At 37.6% G+C, this 22,572-nt stretch overlaps 1 protein-coding gene across 2 annotated transcripts in view; it reads left to right on the top strand.

Moving 5' to 3' along the window:
• The window catches only part of GTDC1 (glycosyltransferase like domain containing 1), a 312,493-nt gene that overhangs the window by 31,946 nt on the left and 257,975 nt on the right, over nt 1–22,572 (top strand). For both annotated transcript variants that reach the window (XM_058664455.1, XM_004577185.3), the window contains exon 2: nt 3,309–3,510. In XM_058664455.1, coding sequence (XP_058520438.1) covers nt 3,332–3,510 — 179 coding nt within the window. In that variant the 5' untranslated portion in view covers nt 3,309–3,331. The remainder of the gene's footprint in view (nt 1–3,308; nt 3,511–22,572) is intronic.

Genomic DNA, 22,572 nt, shown 5'->3' with positions numbered 1-22,572 from the left:
CAGCAGAAGTATGAGCTGTTCTTTAATGTGCTGTGCGGACATTTGGTTTGAATCTTATATTTAGAAGTTAGCTTTTCTTTGCGTCTAATGGGAATCATCTTTCTTCCAGGTTGTGCTTCAAGAAGACTGTAGGGAAGAACATATTTTCTTCTTGTGGCAAGAGCTGCAATAGAAGTGGGGAAAGGCCAGGATATGTCTGTCTCCACAAAACAGGCAGAACAAATTTCCATGAATCAAAGCCACTAAGTATAGCTGTCAGAGATGGTAGGACATAGTTACTCTCCCTAGAAAAATACCCGAAATGCAGGCACACCCATTGGCCACTAGAAAAATGCTCAAGAAAACGCTAGTTCAAACCTGTGCATTTCGTTCCTCTTACTAAGCTATTAAAGGGGTGGAAATCTACTACAGCTATAATCTTTTTTTCCCTTTTCTATTTTTTGACCTCCCACATGCTTTGTATGCAGTTCTCCTTCCCGAGTGTCTTGAACCTACAGCAGCACCTACATGTGTTGTCTCCACAGGGACTGAAGTTTGCACATAACGCATGCCTCAGACCACTAAGAAACTTTTGTACAATGTATGTCCTTAAAATAGTTCATGGAAAAGGGCAGAATAATGACAATTAAAACAGTTTTTCCCTTAATATTGATATTATTTTCTTTGAGGTTATATGAATAAACTATTCTTTAGAGTTGATTATAACATATTTTGCCACTTGGAAGAAATATCTTGGGTCATTTTTACAAGAAGTTTTTTGAAAGAAATCTTCTAAGTATACGCAGAACAGATACACCTTATGTACAGGTCAGGGAATAGATCAAGAATATAGTCTGTGAGGTGATCTAGTAAGTGACTTGATAAACTTTTTGTGTTCTGCCTTTCTGGGAAGTTTTTGATCTAATTTTTAATTTTTTTCTGTTATTGTTCTTTGAAATAGTTCTTGGGAGTTTCCAGCATTTGAAGGATTAATGGCTACCACTTGTTGAATTTGGAGGGTGCTTGTTAATTCATTGAACACTGAATTATTAGAACAGAAGTCTCCAGTGGGCCTGAAAAATTGAGCTCTGCATGGCTCAATCTTGGAGTTTACCTCTGCACCCACAAGATTTGCAGGGTTCTTCAAGTCTTATTTGAATAGTGTAAGCTGCTGCTAAGGAATGGTCATAACCATGGCAGTGTGGGCTTCTACATACGCTTCTGGTTCCACTCTCTGGATTGAAAATTCCTGAAAAATTCATAGATTGTCTGATTTTGCTGAGGAGGGAGAGGCTAAATGGCTTCTTTCTGTTTGCAAGCTATTGTACTTCACATGTATTATCTAATTTGATCTTTAGAATACACTACTAGGTTGGTTTTGTTGTCTAATTTAGAGTGATATTGAGTTATACAAAGTTAGATAACTTGTGCAATATCCAAAAGAAAGATGTCACAAAGCTGAGGTTCAAACCTGTATTTCTGTATTGAACACTGCTTTTTTGCATGTAAGTGAAATATGTTTATTCATATGTATCTTTCTTCCCAGAAGCTTATTGTAATATTCATATGCCAAGAAAGTAGTTTTTTTTCAGTTCAGTCATTTCTTTGGGAATCCTTTGCAACATTTTGCTTTGAAATGCAGTTTAAATAAGGGAATTATTTTGACTCAGCAAGGTGAAATTCAGTTTTATTAGTAGAAAGTATGTCGAATCATTGGGAATACTAATTTTATGGAGCAATATTATTAAGAAAGGCAATATGCTATTTAATGAGTGGTATTTATTTAAGTCATAAAGGAAAATTCAAACATCTGGAATATTTTTAAAGCAGTATAGCATTTATGTACAGGATGATGTTTCTCCCCTATGTCTTACAGGAAATGGCATATAATTTGAAATGTGTATAAAGGTTTTTATATTCATACATATATTTTCATTTCACTAAGCACATTAACAAAAATCATATTATTAAAATGAAAACTTGCTTGATATCCAGCTCTCTGTGATAAAATTTTACAATGTCTTTTTTTTTAGGGTTTATTTATTTTTATTGGAAAGGCAGATATACAGAGAGGAGACGAGACAGAGAGGAAGACCTTCCATCCGATAGTTTACTCCCTAAGCGGCCGCAATGGCTAGAGCTGAGCCAATCCGAAGCCAGGAGCCACGAGCTCTTCTGGGTCTCCCACGCAGGTGCAGGGTCCAAAGGCTTTGGGCCGTCCTCAACTGCTTTCCCACGCCACAAGCAGGAAGCTGGATGGGAAGCAGGATTAGAACTGGCGCCCATATGGGATCCTGGCGCATGCAAGGAGAGGACTTTAACCACTGCGCTATCATGCCAGGCCCATACCATGTCTTTAATAATCTCAATATTCCTAATTTATCCTTCCTAAGGAGTTTTTAGTATTAAAAAAAAGAATGGTGGAAAGCTCGTGCGTTCACAGACGTTCAAGTTTGCTCCACTTCTGATGTTTCTTTGGGAATGTATTATAGATAATGGAGAGGAAGTGACCAACAGTGCACAATGTATTGAGAAATTGCATCCTGAAGTTTCTAACACTAAACATTAGATTTGAAATTTGCACCTGAGTGTGCTTTCTTTTAAACATGGCTTCATCAGGCAGGCAGTTGTGCTGCTTGGCATGTCTTCATGCCGTATTGGAGTGCCTCTCTGCTTCTTATCCAACTATCTGCTGATGTGCATTTTAGGCAAGCACTTGTGTCCCTGTGAGAAAGCCCCGTGGTGTTCCTGGCTTTAGCCTGGCTACCGCAGGTCATTCAGGCAACTGAAGGTGAACTGTTAGAGGGACCAGCTTCCTTTTTTTTCTCTGACTCTCCTCCTTGTGTCTGTTCTTTTGTCTTCGAGAGATTTTTTTTTTTTTAAATGAATGAGTTACCAACATCTTTCTGGAAAGATGAGCTCCTTGTGAGGAGGTGAATTCAGTGTCTGTGTAAGAGTAGAATTCTAAGTCCACTGAGACCTTACGTTCCTGAATCAGGCTCATTTGGTGACTAGTCAGGAAGGGCCTGATCTTAGCAGGAGGGTGTTTTAAGCTTTCTATCATGGGAAGAAAAACTGGTCATGGTGAAAGTGGTCTTAGTTCATTAGGAAAACAGAAGCCAGAAAAATAGACACCTCAATTCTGATGAACAGAAATTATTTAAAATGTTTATTATAAAATATATACTTCAAGATCTTATGCCTTGTAAGCATTTTTTTAAAGTCTAGTAAATAATATACTACATTATTTGCATTTTCACTTATTAAATTTTATGAATATGTACATATATTTGATGAAATATACTTTTTTGTTTATGCTTATTATCTAGGCTGTGAAGATTTGAATTTGCCAATGAGTGTTCTTATCATTGAAGCGTTCTATGGAGGCTCCCACAAACAGCTGGTAGATCTGCTCCTGGAAGAGTTACCAGACTGTGTCCTCTACACCCTTCCTGCCAAGAAATGGCATTGGAGAGCAAGGACATCAGCTTTATACTTCTCTCAGAATGTTCCCATCAGTGAACATTACAGGTAAGTAATGCTCCTGTTATAATCTACTCACCTCTCAGTTGGTGTCATTGACAGTTTCCTCAGCTAAGGAGCTGATGATTGACTGTGGCAAACTGAAGGACACTTTGCAAGTCAGTCAACTTTGACTTACTCTTGATGGATGTTTGTGGGGATGCAGACTTAAGTTCTCAATTCTGATTTGTTGGTAGGTGCACATTAGGGGGGATTGTTTGAACACACCTTGTGGAATACACTATAAAGATGAAGGAGATGTACTGGTTAGAATGGAGTCCCCTTGAGCGTTTCTTGCCCGCTTGTTCTTTGTTCAGGTACACTCCCATGTATGTGTTGATTGCTAGTGTGAGGCTGTTGAGGGTCACATGCCTCACTTTGTTATGGTTCTGGAAACCTCTGTGTGTAACTATAGTAGGATAGACAGGAGTGAGGAGTGACATGCTGATCCTGAAAGTGGTTAGAACATATATCATTTGAACAAAGCTATGTGGCAGAGCTGCGGTGCCCACCTTGTCTCACATAGCAGTATTCACCTGCTGCTTCTACGTGGACCAGCCACAGGAGGTGATGGCTGCTTGTGATTTAAATGAAGGTTGCTCTTCTAAGTGGTAATTTGGGGGATTCAGAGAAGACCAATTTTGTGTGTGAAGATCATGCGTCATCTTTTGAACTCAAATTGTCAGCTGGGTATTGGTGAGCACGGAAGTGACATTGCTTAGGAATGTAAAGGTAATATATATTTCAGTGCATATTGAGAAGTTTGAATTTTTCAAATCTAATGTATATTCTTCATTACGTAGTTTTTTTTTGTTTTTTTAAAAGATTTATTATTATTATTATTGGAAAGACGGATATACAGAGAGGAAGATCTTCCATCCGATGTTTTCACTCCCTAAGTGAGCTGCAATGGGCCGGTGCGCGCCGATCCGATACCGGGAACCAGGAACCTCTTCCAGGTCTCCCACGCGAGTGCAGGGACCCAAAGGTTTGGGCCGTCCTCGACTGCTTTCCCAGGCCACAAGCAGGGAGCTGGATGGGAAGTGGAGCTGCCAGGATTAGAACCGGCGCCCATATGGGATCCCGGGGCTTTCAAGGCGAGCACTTTAGCCGCTAGGCCACGCCGCCGGGCCCTTCATTACATACTTTTAAGATTTTAAAATTTTCCTTTGAAAGGCAAAATTTACATAGAGAAAGGGTGAGAAGAGAGAGACAGTCTCCGATCCACTGGTTCACTCCCCAAATGACTGCAGCTGCCAGAGCTAAGCTGATCCAAAGCTGGAAGCCAGAAGCTTCATTCGGGTCTCCCACATGGGTGCCATATCCCCAGAGCTTGTGCCAGCCTCCTCTTTTCCTACACCATATCCAGAGAGCTGGATAGGAAGTAGAGCAGTCAGGACATGGACCTGCATGGAATGTCTGTATGGAATGCGGGCGCCATAGGGTAGAGGGTTTGCTTGCTGTTCTACTGCACTAGTCCCTCATTACATACTTTAATGTTTTGCATTCTGATATCACCAAATAAATTTTGTTGAGCCAATAATAGAGTGAGAACTTTCTGTGAGTGTATTGATATAGAAGTTATAAAGGTAATGGCAAGACTATTGCTATGTTAAAATGTGACCGTTTACAGTTGCTTTCACATCTCATATAATAGTGTTTTCGCAGCACCAATTGTATTAGATTACTTAAGGTTAAGTAATCTGATTGAGTGTACAGCACGTTTTTGTTTAACATGACGATTCAGTATAATAGATTTCTATAGTGATTTGAACATTGAAATGAACCATATGTACTGTTTGATTATTTTGATTATACAGATTTTCATATTAAGTTATTATATCACAGACATGTGTATTTGGATAGCATGCAAAAAGCACTTCTAAGCATATTGCTTCTCTACCACTTTTAGAGCCCATAGAATTTGAGAATAAATGTCATCATGCTCCTGGAAACAGTCTTGTTTAAAAGGTGAATTTCTCAAAGACTCCATGCGGAGCATTGCTGTGCAGTGGCCTTGACTTCAGTGCCCAACAGTGGCATCCTCCATGGTAGATCATTTAAGCCTTGCAGTTAACCTATTAATGTAATCAGATACTATTCAAAGGGTTAACTTACCACTTGAACTTCACAGTCATAGTTGACCAAAGAGAATTTGTTTACTCTGCAAAATAACCTTCTTGAATACCTTTTGGACAATTAGCAGGACCCTGAAAACCTAAGCCAATTAAAAAATATGCTCGTCTAATCCATAGATCGAAGTATCTGAATAATCTTTTGATATACAACAAAAATATGACCACTTTGCAGATTTATAAAAATTAAAGACATTTTGTTTCCTAGTTGCTTATGCTGTTTGACATTTGTCATATTAAACTATTAAAATTCCTACAGGTAAAATGAGTAAACACTAATACTGCCTACTATGCAGATTACTCTGAACAAGCAGGGGCATGTCTGACAAGAAGACCTTAAATGTAGGCACAGTTATTATTTTTAAAAATTTTTATATAAAAAGCTGTTATTCTTATGAGCTTATTGTCCAGAAAATATTTTATTATTAAAATATTAGATGCTAGGCCCGGCGGCGTGGCCTAGCAGCTAAAGTCCTCGCCTTGAATGCCCTGGGTTCCCATATGGGCGCCGGTTCTAATCCTGGCAGCTCCATTTCCCATCCAGCTCCCTGCCTGTGGCCTGGGAAAGCAGTCGAGGATGGCCCAAAGCTTTGGGATCCTGCACCCGCGTGGGAGACCCGGAAGAGGTTCCTGGTTCCCGGCTTCGGATCGGCGCGCAGCACTGGCTGTTGTGGCTCACTTGGGGAGTGAATCATTGGACGGAAGATCTTCCTCTCTGTCTCTCCTCTTGTCTGTATATGCGACTTTGTAATAAAAATAAATAAATCTTTAAAAAAAAATAAAATATTAGGTGCTATAGCAGAATTAATCAGTTGGATTCTGTTTTATCTGAAACAGCTGAAAGAATATGTCATTATTCGCATCGAAGCTATTCAGTTTTATTAGAGGTTACAAAAGCTGTGTGAGTTATTTTCCAAATAGTAAGTAACTAGTAGTTATTGAAAATTGCAAAATGTAGAAAAAGACTTCTAGGGGATAAAGCTTGAGAATAGCCTTAAAATTTGTGTTCTGAAATGTAAGTCATTTTTCTCAGAATCAATCATTTCAATTTTTAAATAATGTACATTGGAATAGTCACCCCTGAATATTTATTCATGTTTTCTTCCTACAGTGGCTGTACTAAGCTGAAGATTCACTGTTGTTTAAATTTTTTTCTTTTTTTGCCTCCACATACCTAGTTACTCTTTTTTGAGATTTATTATTTTTATTGGAAAGGGAGATTTACAGAGAGGAGGAAAGACAGACAGAATGATCTTCTTTCCACTGGTTCATTCCCGAAGTGCCTGCAAGGGTTGGAGCTGAGTTGATGCAAAGCCAGGAACCAGGGACTTCTTTTGAATCTCTCATGTGGGTGCAGGGTCCCAAGGCGTTGGGCAATCCTTGATTAGTTCTCCAGGCCACAAGCAGGGAGTTGGAAAAGAAGTGGAGCAGTTGGAACATTAACCCGTGTTAACAGTATGTTTTAAAAATTATCTATCTATCTATCTATCTATCTATCTATCTATCTATCTATCTATCTTTATTTTATTTGAAAGATAGTTACAGAGACACAAAAGGAGAGGTAACGAGATCCTCCATCTTCTGGTTCATTCCCACAATGGCCAAGGTGTCTGGGACTGGGTCTCAAGTTGAATCCAGGAAACCACATTTCCTAGGTGGTTGCAGGGGCCTAAGTGCTTTGTCCATCACTTGTTGCTTTACTAGGTGTATTTTATCAGGGGGCTGAATTGCAAGTGGTGCAGCTTATAATCGAGTAGGACTCTAACTAAGACTCACAGGGGATTTCAGTATTGTAGGCAATGACTTAACCCTGTATGCCACAACACTGGATCCCATATAGTTAAAATCAATTTCTTTCTGCGGTATTTGGGAGATATTGATGATTGCCCACATAAGAGTAATTCTTCTGGGCCTGGCGCTGTCACTTAGTGCCTAAATCCTCGCCTTACGTCTACCAGAATCCCATATGAGCACTGGTTCTAATTGTAGCCACCTAATTCCCATCCAGCTCCCTGTTTGTGGCCCAGAAAAGCAGTTGAGGATGGCCCAAGGCCTCGGGCCCAGAAGAGGCTCCAGGCTCCTGGCTTTGGATTGGCTGAGCTCCGGCTGTTGCGGTCTCTTGGGGAGTGAATCATTGGATAGAAGATCGTCCTCTCTGTCTGTTCTACTGTTTGCATATCTGACTTTACAATTAAAAAAAGAAAAAAAGAAGGTAGGGCCTGGTGTGGTAGCCTAGTGACTAAAGTTCTTGCCTTGAATGTGCTGGAATCCCATATGGGTGCTGGTTCTAATCCCAGCAGTGCCACTTCCCATCCTGCTCCTTGTTTGTAGCTTGAGAAAGCAGTTGGGGTGACCCAAAGCCTTGGGATCCTGCATCCGCATGGCTGACCTGAAAAAGGCTCCAGGCTTCTAGCTTCAGATCACCTTAGCTCTGGCCATTGTGGCTACTTGGGGAGTGAATCATTGGATGTCTCTCCTTGTCTCTGTATATCTGGCTTTGCAATAAAAATAAATAAATGTTAAAAAAAGTTAAAAAACAAAAAGTAATTCTTGTTAATAGAATCAGAATTTTTGGGGGTGTGGCTAAGTACCTGGCCCCTGGGTGGTTTACTTTGGTAGGACTTTAAAATCCCATTCTTTTCCAAATATTCTCAGCTGACAAACTGATTTGTTTGTTATTAAAATTATAAAAAGTAAAAGCTCTTTCCTTTACTTGACTGAGTTGTAAGCATGCAAGGACGAAGTATGAATAGAAGACGAAATGCCTGCATTGCCATGAATGGGCCAAGGAAAACTGGAAGAAACTTGGATAAGACTTCTTTAGGCACCACATAGCTGTCTAGGCACCTGAGAAAAAGCATTTGTCTCTAAACATCTGGAAATGCTAACTAATTTTCTTTTAATCCTATAGCTGAGCAAATTTGTAGGGTCTTAAACGAAGAAGATGTTGAAATTAGAATGGTAAAGTTGCTTGAAGCCTTGGGTTGTCTGATTTTTCTTAAAAGTGACTGGTTAAATAATTGTTTAATAGTTAAATAGTGAGAAAGTTGTTAGTTTCTTAAAATGGAATATTGTGGCACTCTCACTGAAGGAGGAAGTGTTTTGTGTACTCTTAGATAAGGCTCTCCAGAAAAAATGTGACAGAAAATAAGGTGCTCAGTAATCTAACTACACATCACCTTTGATATCAGGAAAGGGAGAGACAGAATGAGCTGGTGGAAGAGTATAGAGGAAAAGAACAAAAGCAGTTGATGGGGAAAGAGTGTGGAATAGGTTGTCCGTGCCCCAGCACATCTTTGGTTAAGTTTTCTGTTCTTGGTGTCTTCAGCCTCATGAAGCAGGCCAGGAGCAGCTCTGCACGGATGATTCTCACTGCTCAGTTGAATTCATTCTGAAATATGTACAGGGGAGGAATCACCAACAAAGACTTTCCAACACGCCACATGATTGGAAAGGAAAAAGCCTAGTTTCAAATAACTCATAGGCCACAGAAGAAGTTCTAGTGCATAGTAAAAGTAGATCTGAATCGTGATGAGACCATTGTGTATTACACTGTGCGTTCATCCAGCTTGACAGATGCACCCTGGGCTTCTTTAATAAATTTATTATTATTATAGTGAGTATTTTTGTTTGAGATGTGCAAGGCCATTCAAAGCTTATGGTCCCAGACAGGAATCTGCTTTGTCAGTCCTTGAAGTAGTACTGGAAAGGAAATGATAACCACAAGAAGAACCAATAAGTAGAAATTAATGAAATTGAAAGCAAATATATAATGGAGATAAGCTAATAGTCATTACTTTGAAATAATAAAATGGACAAACTATCAATAGGTTGATTTTTTGAAATTAAAACACACAAATAAATTTTAGAATAAAAGAAAATACCACAGACATAACACAAATCGACAAGAAGGGACATTCCTGAATACTTTCTATCGTAATATGTTTGAAAACTTGGACAAAACAGAAGTTTTTATTCTGAATGGACATATTTTTAAAATTTTTATAAGTTTTATTTTTTAATAATGATTGCATGGTTGATCAGGGTGGGAGGGATTGAGGTATAGGGAAAACTGGGTGAACTCATTGCTTCCAAATTTGCTGTTTCTTCTTGATTCTGGGGGAAGGGGATAGACAAAGAGGGAAACCACTCATGACTTTCCACACGTCTCTGTACACAGGGATGAGGAACTACCACCGCATATCATTAAAGGACTGTGAGCAGGGTTGATTTACTTCCCCTTGTCACCTTACAACTTTCCAAACTTGTGTTTCTTGAGATTGTCTACTGTTGTGAGTTTCCCAAGTCTTGAAGCCATGTGACTCCAAATAATGACCATCATCATCTCTTCAGTGGGCATTTTATTAATGCTTGTGGTACAACAAGGAAAACCAATGGTTTGATAGAACTTGAATTGTTAGAAGGTTCAATGAGATAAGTAATACAGAAAGAGAAATTAAAGATGATAATTGGTTATTTGATATTTGATTATTGCATTTTTCTGTTAGGAGTTGCCTTTTTCTCTAATGATAGCATAACCAATACCTTTCACTAAGCAGATTGCAATCATGAAAGTGACTTTTTTTTAATCAAATGAATTATGCTCTATGAAAAATGAATATGACTTTGGGACAATGAGTTTTAGATTATGTGAGTGCTGTATGTGTATGTTTGTTGCTTATAGTTCATTCTTGTTTACAGAGAATGAGTAAACTTGCAGGTGCAAATTCATTGCTAAGGCAGTGGTTTCTCAACCATTTCTCAATTATAAATTCCTAATTTACATTTTGTTTTCTTGACACTTATAGCTTATGTTAAATTTTTTTATTTCTTACTTAAAATAAAACCATTTGAATAGCTTAATAAAACCTTAGCTGTAAAACGCCATTTATAATTGTTATTATTTTCATTTGGTTTGTAAGTCAGAGAGACAGTGAAATTTCCATTTGCTATTTCTCACCCCAGAGATGGTTAATAACCATACAGGGCCAGACTCAAGATGGGCACCAGGAGTTTGGGTTTCTCACCTGAATAGCAGTGACCCACAAATTTAAGCCATTGTCTTCTGCTTCCCAGGGTGTGCATAGTGGGATAGCCAGAATTTGAACCAGGAGATTCATTTTGGATTATAGGCAGTCCAAAAAGCCTCTTAAAACCAAGCACCTGCTTCCAAAAACATGTTTAATAGTATACACTTTGGAAAATAATTTAATGCTTCTTTAACCATGAAAATATCTTTTTTATTATTGTGCATTATGTTAGAAGTATAAAGGTAAAAGTTAACAAATCATTTCTAATATATAAAGTATTTATTAGGCATAGTTAAGATAGTCACGTTGCATCTGTATAGTAACTACAATAAGAATTAATGGAATTAAATCATGGATGGAAGAAGCCCAAATCCTGCCTTGCAGGTTCCAAGGTCATCGGAACAACAACCAGGATCCCTGAGCAGTCCGCAGAAACAGAAGAACAGTAAACTTCCTTTGGGACTAGGGAGAGGAGCTTTCTCTGGTCCTTGCCTGCTTCCAACTTTGGGTCCCCACCCCCCTTTCGTAATAACCATCAGGAGCGCTCCAGAAACCCCTCAAAACAAACAAACAAACAAACAAACAAAACTAGAATAGATAGACAGAGAACAACAAGGAAAGCTTAGAACCAGACAGGAAACGGTCAGCGGGGATGCACTTATACCTCACTGGGTGGGACACAAAGATTAGTTACTCCTCACTGGGGTATGGAAGATTTCTCTGCACACCCCTCCTAAACATGCTCACCTAAACTGTTGACATATGTCCTGTTAGAATTATAGAGTTAGACCACCTGAAAAACAGCCAGGTTCAGTGAAAACGTGCTTCAATGCTATAAACTGCTAAATACTAAAATTAAAATAGGCATGAGACAGCTGAATAGCAATCTAAGCCATTTTAAGGTGTATAGAATACGGTTGAATGTAAACCAAAATTGAAATGTCTATGAAGAAGTCACAGGTTGTGGTTGAGAACCTGCATTTTCCTATTAACATATTGGTTAATCAATACCATGTCAGTTAATGCCATAATGTTGTAAATGGTTGGAAATATTATGTTGGGACTTTTAATTGATTGGAATGATACTCTGCCGGCTCTATCTTCAGACCAGAGATGGTCTCACCAAGAAACCATTGAACTTACCAGGACAATAAGATGCTGGACTTTATGCTTGGCAAATACCTCCAATGAAAGAATGTCAACTGAATTTGAACTATGGAAATGCAACAAGGTGGGGCAATCCACTGTGGGGGGGAGGGTTTTGGGAAGGGCAGGGTGAATCCCAGTGCATTTCAAAAATGTATCACATAATGCAATGTAATTAGTTTTAACAAAAAGGAAATGCAATAAAAATATATGTTAAAAAAAGAATTAATGGAATTAAATAATAAAAATAACAGCTAATATATTGAATACTTACCAAGTATGAGGCCTTCTACAATTCTTTAAGTTGGATTTGTTATCCAATTAATTTTGTTATCCTGGTGTTACAGAAGAGGGAACTGAGGCTTTAAGAATCAAGTTGCTTGTACTGGGCTATACAGCTTATCAGTAGAAAGTTTGTCATTTGAGATCAAGTTTGGCCACCCGAGAAGGTCATAGACTGTTAATTCTTTTAAACCCTACTCTTAGCCACTGTGTTATTTTAATTCACAGTGGAAGAAGGGTAAATGAAATATAAATACCTTCTTGATTAAAAATATGTTACTGGATTTCTGTTAGAATTGCATGTGGTGAATCTCTTGGTTGTGGCAAGCGTTTAAGTTCTTGAATGTTATTGGAGACCAGAGACTGGAAAACAGTCTTCTAGATCGGTGAATCTGTGATGACCTCATTTTTTCCCCCTGCAGCGTGATTTCCTTTGTGTTTAGCCATAGAAGTTATAGGCCATTTGCCATTTGCCTAAAGCACTTCCTGCTTTTGAGGTTTTTCCTTAAGATACAGATAGGAGATTACATATGATGCTTTCTTTTTCATAGGGTAGATTTCTAAAGGCACAAATAACAATCCTTATTACTGGCCATCCTTGCCATTCCCATATTATCCTCCAGCAGGTACATTATGAAGTTTTTTGCATGGTTTATGAACTTGGTTAGGGGCCTCATTTCTGTTATTATTACCTGACTCGCTTGCCTGGTTCTGGTTCAGTTACCAATTGTGTATGGATGATCTGACTGTATAACTTTGTTGTTTGATTCAGTGTAGCATCCCATAGTGTCACCAGTATGTGACTGCTTGGTTTATGCAAACTAGTTGAAATGTTTCATCATTTAGCTGACCAGCCTAATGTTGCTTATGTTGCCTTGTGGGATTTTATTTTGGTGTGTTGCAAAGCTTGGTGTCCTATATTGTCAGCATGTGCAGTTGCCTTCTAGATTTGTGTGGCACTTAGGGATGGCTCCACAGGATTTCATCTCAGTGAAGTTTCCTCTGATGAACAATATTGTTCGGATTAGTTTTCTGGATTTTATCTTGAAGATATAGTTGATCACAACACTATAGAAATGAATCATCTTGCAAACCAGGTAACTGCCATTCAGTTGTGTCTGTCTCTTTTGCATTCTTCATCATTTGCTGTCCTACTTACACAGACACTTGAATTGTTCATTGTAAAATAAGAATTGAAACCTGTTATCATGCTTCCTAAAGGCTGGTTTCCACACTTCATGTTTTCACTTATTTGTGTGTTCCCTTGTCAATACTCTCAAGAAATAAAGCGTCTCAATAGTGGAAGGTGGGAGCTGATATTTTTCGTGTTAGAGTTCATAGTTTATTCTCACCACAATCTGCTAATTCAAAGTGTTTAAATAAATAGCACACACTGTGAAGCTACTGCTTCTAAAGAGTTAAGCACTATGGTACAACTCCAACTGTATGTTTTTAATATACCTTCTAGCTTATTTAAGAAATAAAGTACCACATGTTAGATTCTATACAACCCCTAGGTAATGGTTCATATGGAATAATAAGGCATTATTTCAAATACACTCTGGGCCTTGAAGACCTCTGGGGTAGATCTCCTGTACATTTACTCTTTGAAATTTGACAGCTATATTTTAAGACAGACTGAGTGCTTATTACACTTTTACAGAAGGGAGATAATCATTATTTTTAATAAGTGGAATGGAAAAGTCGAGCAAAATAAGGGAGCAACAAACCTATCCCCAGCAGGATGCAATATATACAATTGTATGAAAGAACTTTGTAGAGTAAGCACTGTTATAATTTTGCTTTTATGAATAACTTGCTTGTTTCGTGATGTGAAAATTGAAACTGTTGGCTCGATTTTCAGAGCACTTAATCAGGTTATTCTTAGGTGTTGATAGTCTTCAACATGGTTAGGCTCCATAGCATGGGAAACAACACTTAAGAAATAAATGGTATTTTATCTGTCTTTGTTTCTCTGTTTATTCGACAAAGTAATTCTACTTTTATTAAGGTCTTTGTCAAGTAGGATATGTGCCGGTCTTTGTTTCTATATTTTAGGCCTCTAAAGATGTGATGCAAACACTCTGTTGTCCTTCACTTCCGTTAAGCTTTAAGCTTAAAAACATGCTTACTTTTATTCTTGTGGGCTGACCATTTTTATTTTAATATTTTTAAACAATTTTTGTTTTGATTTCCAACACTCCTAGTCATCATTAAAAAATATTTATTTGAAAGTCAGAGTTAGAGAGAGACAGAGAGAGAGAGAGACAGAGACAGAAACAGAGAGAAATGATCTTCCATTTGCTGGTTCACGCCCCAGATATTCTGATTTTCTGCAATGGCTAGGGCTGGGCAGACCAAACCAGGAACCAGGAGCTGCTTCTGCATCTCCCATGTTGGTAGTGGGGTTCAAACACAGGCAGTGTTCCACCTTTTTCCCAGGTGCATTAGCAGGGAGTTTCAGAATTGGAGAAGCTGGGACTCTGCCTGGTGCCCTTTTGGGATGCTGGTATTGTAGGTGGTGGTTTAACCTGTTACGCCCAAAGACTGACTACCATCACTAATTTAAACCTACTTGCTTCACACATTTATGTTTCTTAAGTAGCCTGTTTAGGTCTTTACTATTTGTAATTTCCCATTTTTTAAAATATTTTTTTTCTTTCTCTTTCTTTTTGAAAGATTTAGTTATTTATTTGGAAGGCAGAGTTATGAGAGCAGGGGAATGAACAGCAATTTTTCCATTCACTGGTTCACTCTTCACATGGTTCAGCACAGGCCAAAGCCAGGAAGAAGGAATGCCAGTTGGGTCTGCCATGTGAGTGCCATGGTCCCAGGCACTTCTGCCGTCTTCCACTAACTTCTCAGATGTTTTCCAGGAAGCTGGATCAGAGTACAGCAGCCGGAACTCAAACCAGCTTGCATAGCATATGATAGTGTCCCCAAGATGTGGCTTAACCTGCTGTACCACAACACTGGCCTTGTACTTTCTTTTGTAGAATATGTCCCAAGAATGAATCTTCAGGTGATCTTTAATGAAATATTTCTAATTGTACATACACATGAAAGTTTATAAAAAAAGTAAGGACTGGTTATATCTGAAAAAAAGCATCATATGATAATAAAGGTTCTAATCCAAGCCTTGCCATTACTTGTGTGATGTGAAAGGTCAGTTTTACCTTGAGAGTCTTGTTTTGTTTGTCCCTAGCTGCACGTTTGTGGTTTCATCTATTCGCGCGGTCCTAGTATCACAAACAAAGAATTGAAATGAAAATTGAGATATAAGGATTTCCTTCAAAGGACACATTTGTACCTTCTCATTCAGTTTTGTCATCAACCAGGACCTCATGCAACTCAGGGGATTTTTCCTAGTCTCAGTTATAAGACTTAGTTTTTAGGAAGAGCTACGTTGATATTATTTTTACAGTTGGAGGCTTTGGCGAGTAATTCTTTCTCACGGCGCTTCTATCTTTGGAGCTGCTTAGTTGTCTCGCCCTTCTGTTCCAGCCTCAGAATTTCATGATTACTCACCTTTCCAAAGAGATGGTGTCTGATCTTAGTGTTGCTAAGAGTCTGTCAGGACATGGAACAACGGAGATATCTACCAGGTGCTCATCCTGTTTCCATGGTTCACCGTGTAAGAGTAAGTGCTACAGGAAAGGTAAAACAATCATGGCAGAGGTGCACTGGAGATGTTTAATTCTGGTTCAGCAAATTTTAAGATAGACTTAAGATGTTAGAAATTTTGATACATGGAGGTGAAATGGAAGAATGATGTAGAAGTTAATATTGTGAAGAAAGAGATTAATACAGAAAAAAATAGGTAAGCAATTATAAAACCGTGCTTAGATATGTAGCATGAATATGACAGGTTGGGGTGACAGGCAGATTTTTGGCTGATTTATGTCCTTTCTTGAACTCAGGGAGGCTATTTGGCCCAGCAGTTAAGATGCCTAGGTACTCCCACATCAGAGTACCTAGGTTTAATATCCATCTCTTTCCCTTAGTGCAGCTTCATGCCAGTTCAAACCCTCAAGTGATTGTGCTCCTGGTACCCACATGGGAGACCGGAATTGAGTTCCTGGCTCAAGGTTGTTATGTGTGTTTGGGGAGTTAATCAGTGGGTGGCAACTTTGGCCCTGTCTCCTGTTTCTATCTCTTTGCCTCTCAAATGACAAAATAGCCAAAAATGAATTTGGGGAGCATTTACTTTAGGAGATGGGTTATCATTTGAAGGAAGTCACACTTAGAGCTCTTAGTTGCATTTATTGAGACTCAGTTCAGAAGCACATAGATGTAAAGGAAAATGGATTAGGTCCTCTATCTCTGGGATTCCCAGCATGATAGACCATTGACAAAGCTGCATGCATTTTTAGAAATTCAGTTAAGTCTCTCTTACTTACCACTTCTTTCCTGTGTTTTGACTACATTCTGGAGCAGCCTCTCACCATTGGGATTACTTGCCAAGCTAAACTAATGTTCTGTCTAGTTTGATACCTCTTCCTAAGAAAGCTTTTAAGATTGATTTAATGGGCTTTTTGGTATTGAATGAACATTGTACTTATTGTGGTGAAAGCATCTAACGTGATTCGTGATTGGTCAGATGTAGGTTACATCGCCACCTTGGATTCGGGGGTTCAGGTTAGCCTCTTCCAAACAATATAAAATGCATGCAAAAGGGCAAAAGGAAAATTCATTGCTGGTGTTTAAGGAAGACCAAAAAAAAAAAAAAAAAAAAAAACAAAAAAAACAAAAAAACCAAAAACCAAAAAACCCAAAAACCACAAACAGCAACAACAACAAGAACTGCAAAAACTGATGAGTACTGTAGTCAAACATGGGAGGCAGTTAAGGAAAAGTGGATAGGATTAATACTAGAGCAGTGTGGTCTAGAGACTATAGATGATAGAGATGGTGCTTTGATTCTAGGTATCTTATAGAGAAATGTATTTTTAATGAGAATTCACAAAGTAGCAATGGCAAGTAGGAAAGGAATTAACAATGTGAATGAAATTTGCATTGTTTGCATTTCACTAATCATGAATTTGTCTAGATTCTAAGCTATGTTTTATATTTATTCTATGAGAAAAGAATTTAGGATCTAAATTAATCAAGCTAAAACTCAGTGAGTTCAGGCCTGTCATGATAGCTTAGTGGCTGAAGTCTTTGCCTTGCATGCCCTGGGATCCCATATGGCTGCCAGTTTATGTCCTGGCTGACCCACTTTCTATCCAGCTTCCTGCTTGTGACCTGGGAAAGCAGTTGTGGACAGCCCAAGGTCTTGGGTCCCTGCACCCTTGTAAGATGCTTGGAGGAGGCTCCTAGCTGCTGGCTCCTGGCTTCAGATCGGCTTAGCTGTGGACATTGAAGCCACTTGAGGAGTGAATCAGCGGGTGGAAGATCTTTCTCTTTTTATTTCCTTCTCTCTGGAGATCTGACTTTCCATTACAAATGAATAAATCTTAAAAAAAAATTCCATGAGTTCATGATCAAAACACTTCTAGTTGTAATTCATTTATGTGAAGAGATATTATTTATTTACACAAGAAGAGATCAGGGTTTCCCATCTGCTGGCTCACTCTCTAAATCTCCTGAAATAATCATGCCTCCATTAGGTCCATGCGGGAAGCTAGGATTTCCATCCAGGTCTCTTGTATAGGTGGCAGAGACGCAAGTTCTTGGGCTGTCATTCACTGCTTTCCAGTAAGCTGGATTGGAAGTGGAACAGCTGGGACTCAAACTAACACTCTAGTGTGGGATTCCAACATCGCAAACAGCATCTTAACATGCTTCATATGATGAGAATTGTGAATCATTCAGTTTACTTAATGCATTGGTTTCATGAGTCTGCTTTGGAAGCATTATAAGATAATTCTGTGGACTTAACTGTAATGAAACTTACTTTTTAAAAACGTAATACAAATAAATAAGTTTTAAAGAAAAAAGATGTGATGTGGGTCAGGTGTTTGGATTACCGGTATTCTGTATTGGAGCTCCAGGGTTTAAGGCCCAGCTTTGGTCTCAATTCTAGCTTGCTACTTGGAAGACAGTTGTTGGGGTCCTCCTGCCTGTTTGGGAAGATTAGATTGAGTACCTCGCCTCTGGGACTGGCCCCGCCTCTCTGGCCCTTGCTGGCATTTGGGAAGTGAATTGGTGGATGGCTGCTGTCACTGTCTGTTTCTGTGTCTCTCAAATAGTAACTAAATGAGTAACTGTTGGCTGCTCTCTCCTATTTAAATAAGATCACAGTTGCAAGATCACTGAATAAGAAATTCATTATTTGATCTTAATTTCTGAAACTTATGGCTCCCCTTCCTCCCAACCCCAAGTCAGCTATTAGTTTCATCTTTAGAGCTTGTATGCTAGATCACAAAGTGAAAATGAGTGAGTAACTTGTGGTTGCTCCGCTGTTTGGCATGCAGCTTAGAAGAGCCAATTTATCTTATCCGTATTCAGGAAGAGCAGAAATACATTTTAGGAACATACACTATAGAACCAAGTGATAGGAACTAAATTCTTCTCTTGCATATGATCCTACTTTTTGGTACTTCTTGGATGATGTTCACTTGAATCAGTGTTTCTGAAGCCATCACATACACGTTTCTAGGAAAATTCCCCACACTTGCTAACTTACCTTTTACAGCAGTGGTAGATCTAAAATATGGAGAATGGAGGATGTTAGCCCATAGTTTATGTGTACAGCATTGATATGGATATTTTTCTGTATACAAATTGTTTTAGTAGTTTCCAAGGTTTTCAGAAAATGAATATAGTTAGATATCAACCTTCATTTTTTTTCATTTTTCCTCTACTAGCCTTCAAATACTATGAGAAATTGCTTTTAAATCCAATATAATTCAAGACATTATTTACATGTTGTGTAGTATGTGAATGGCATTTGTATTATAGATTTTTTTTCCCTCAAATGTAATGATTTCTTCATTCTGTTGTATTGTTGTGTGTGATCATTTCCCTTAATGGGAATTTTTAACTTGTAAAAATCAACTCACTTTTATTGAAAAAGATGTTTTCTATACAGCATTCTAAGAGCATTGTTAAGAATCCAAGTAGTTGTAAGTACTGTTATTGCAAATGTTCAGAAATCCTTGGTGTACTATTTTAGCTAGTGGTTACAGGGAGATTTTGGCCTGTAAATTTGTGGAGAGTGACTGATAGGACTATACAGTCATTTAATAACAGTATTCTTATTATTTCCAGATTGTCAAAGGCATTTTTGATATTCATGTTTTATTTGCAGCGTTTTTGGAAAACTAAGAGAAGCAGAAGTGCTCTGAGATTTGAGTCCTGTTTAAGTACAGTTTATGTAACTAATTATTTTCTTTGTCTGATTTTGATATTTATAACTCTGAGAAGAATGTGGAAGATGTATTTATAATATACATATATAAGCAAGAATTAGAAATAATGTTGATTTTCGAATTGTAGTACCTGAAAAACATTCAGGCTTTTAGAACCACGATCTTAACATTTGCCTTCTTTGAACCAGTTTTAGATAAAATGCTGGCAGATGGTAGTGATCCACTTGAACAGTGTTACATTTTCTTTATTTCTTTCCATGGAAAAAAGCTCCCAGAAAACTTCTGTTCTTTAATACAGTCAACATGGCGTATGTTTTGCATGTATTAGCCACTGTTAAACATTCAGCTCTTAATTAGGTGTCTAAATCTGAGAGGAGCTGTGGTGAGTCCCAGACTCTTAGAATTATTAGAAAAGCAAGTTTTGATGAATGCTAGTTTACTTTTTGGTAGTGTTTCTTTCAGCCTTTTCTGGCCCCAAACACTTAAGGAATATGCCTTATTAATGTCACAGTTTTTATTTTTGATTTTATGATACAATTCCATTAGCTCTAGGGTTTCCCTTACCCTATCCACAAGTCCTCCCCACCGCCGCCACCCTGCCACCATTTCCTCTGTATTATAATAGTGTAGTCCTTCATAGGCAATATTAGATGTTGTGACTTTTGATGATAAATCTTTCAGATATTGAATATGTCAAAAGTCACAGAATACATAATATGCGTATTCTGTTTTGGCTGTTTTATATTATAGAAAATATAATAGTGTAACAATTTAGACTTTGGATTAAGGTTAAGTGGTTACAAGCTTGATACATCCTGTCTTTCAGAAACATAGTGGGAAGTCTCTGAAGCAGTATGTTGCAGCCTGGTTTGTTCGGTACTTTTACCATTTTAAGATGTGGGGTGGGGTTGTGATGTTGGGGAAGTCCCTTCTCTCCAAATTTATCTGTATGAATCACCAAACCTTCCATGTATTAGTGTGTAATGAAACAGTATCTTCTGAGTCAGTATTTCCACGTTTGCAGCTTTGGATATTTAGTTTGTATGCATCAACATTTACCTAGATTTCTGTGTTATGTTTCTGTTTATCATACTTTTTTTTGGGGGGGGAGTGGGTGGGTCATTCACTAACACATCTAACAAAAAATGACTGTATTTTTTGCAGGCATGGAATACCAGGTTATTCTGTCAAACATTGTTTTAATAATTCATGTATTTGTTCATGAACCCAAAGCAAATATCAGGACACAGTGACTCATCATGATTTAGAAATATCGCTGCATATAGTGTGAATTCAGATCTTCAATGTTTGGGCAAATCTAGGAACATATGATGAATCGATGGTTATTCTTGTGCTCATTCGACATGAGACTAACTGATAGAAGGCCTTTGAGGACCTAGCAAGGAGCACTGGACCCTGAGTCAGGGAAACTGAATTCACAACTCAGTTCACTTGTTCACCCATATAAGTGGCGAAGCATGCATTTTTTGTCTTCATCTGCAAAATGATGAGAATAAAAATGGCCTTTGTTAATTTTTAGCATGTGTTGTATACATCATTTTAAATAATTTTGAAGAATATTTTGTAAGCTAGGTGGTAAATGGCAACTTTTTAAAAGATTGAACAGTTTTAGAATTTTTGGTGTTTGTGACAGATTTCCTTGGAGTTTTAAAAAAAATTTGTATCTGATTTCCAGACTTCATCTGTTTAAGGACATGAGTAGGAGAGATGACACAAAATTAATACTTTAATGAAAACATAGTATTTCAAGAATTTTTGACAAAAAAAGCTGTTGTCTCCTTCCATGTCAGGTGATTTGAGAGTTTTAGTGATAGAAAGGAAGAAATGAAACAAGAAGTATTATTTCTAGAGTTTTTTTCTCTCTTTTACTGATTTCTATCAAGTTGGAACTGTACCTAAACAAGAGCAGACAGTTAAATGTGAATAGTAACAATGAGTAGTAACAGTGAATTAAAACAGTAGTCTATGGTTAGTTACCTATGTTTATTTTAATTAGGAAATTGGATTAAGAATATTTCACTATCATTTTTTTTCAGTTACATTAGTGTGATGCCTTGTTTTGTGCAGTACCTGATTTAAAAGTGACAATCAATTCGGTGTGTGGAAAGGGTAAAATAGAAGCTGACTGTATTGTCCCTGTACTTAACAAAGGAATAGAGAATTTTTAATGAAAAAAATTTTATATGGGTTTCACATGTATCTGAAGATCAGACATTGCCTGTTGACTTTTTCAGGAAAAAAATGTCATGCCTGTGATAGAACAACTTTATAACACAGAATAGTTATCTCACACATATGGCATCATCTCTTTAGTTAAGCCCCAAGGAAAAAATTGCGTGAATGCACATGAGAAATTTCTCACATTAATATTTTTATATTTAACAATTTTTAATATTTTGCCATATTCAATAATAGGGCAGCAACTAAATGTCATAACTGCCAAAAATATTACACAAATGGAAATGAATGTTCTAATATACATTCTTGAATTTGATAGGAATTTTAGTAATCATAGTAAAAGTTTCTTGCTCATAACAGAAATTGTGACTAGAATAGAATTTGGCTCTTTCATGTCAGCTGTGTCACCAACTGTCTTATAAGTATATATTATTTATCTTGAATATATCTTTAACATTTTTATTTACTTTAAATCTATCTTTGTCATATAGCAGAAGTGCATGTTTATGAGACATGATGTGATTTCTATCTGTTTATGCATTGTAGAAAGATTTGATCAAGGAAACTAACATTATCCCCCCTTTCATCAACCCACCTGGTTTTTAGTGATAAAAGTATAAGTTCGTTTTAATAATTTTGAAATTTACATCATTGGTAGTTTTGGTTCCCATGCTGTGCATAGATTATTTTGCCAGTTTATCTGGAACTTGGTACTCTTAGAAGTATAATGAAAACATTTATAAGCAAATAATACAGTGAATTTTGAAGTTAACATATACATTTGTTTTTCATTTTTTCTGTCAAATAGATTTTTGGTTTTGTTATTATTTTTTTTTATTCATTAATTACATTGTATTACATGACACAATTTCATAGGTACTGGGATTCTCCCCCCTTCACCCCAAACCCTTCTCCCATGGTGAACTCCTTCACCATGATGCATAACCACAGTTTGTTATTATT

The sequence above is a fragment of the Ochotona princeps genome, chromosome 5 (genome assembly GCF_030435755.1).
Source record: "Ochotona princeps isolate mOchPri1 chromosome 5, mOchPri1.hap1, whole genome shotgun sequence".
NCBI classification, from domain to species: Eukaryota; Metazoa; Chordata; class Mammalia; order Lagomorpha; family Ochotonidae; genus Ochotona; species Ochotona princeps.
This window is presented reverse-complemented; position numbering and strand designations above follow the sequence as displayed.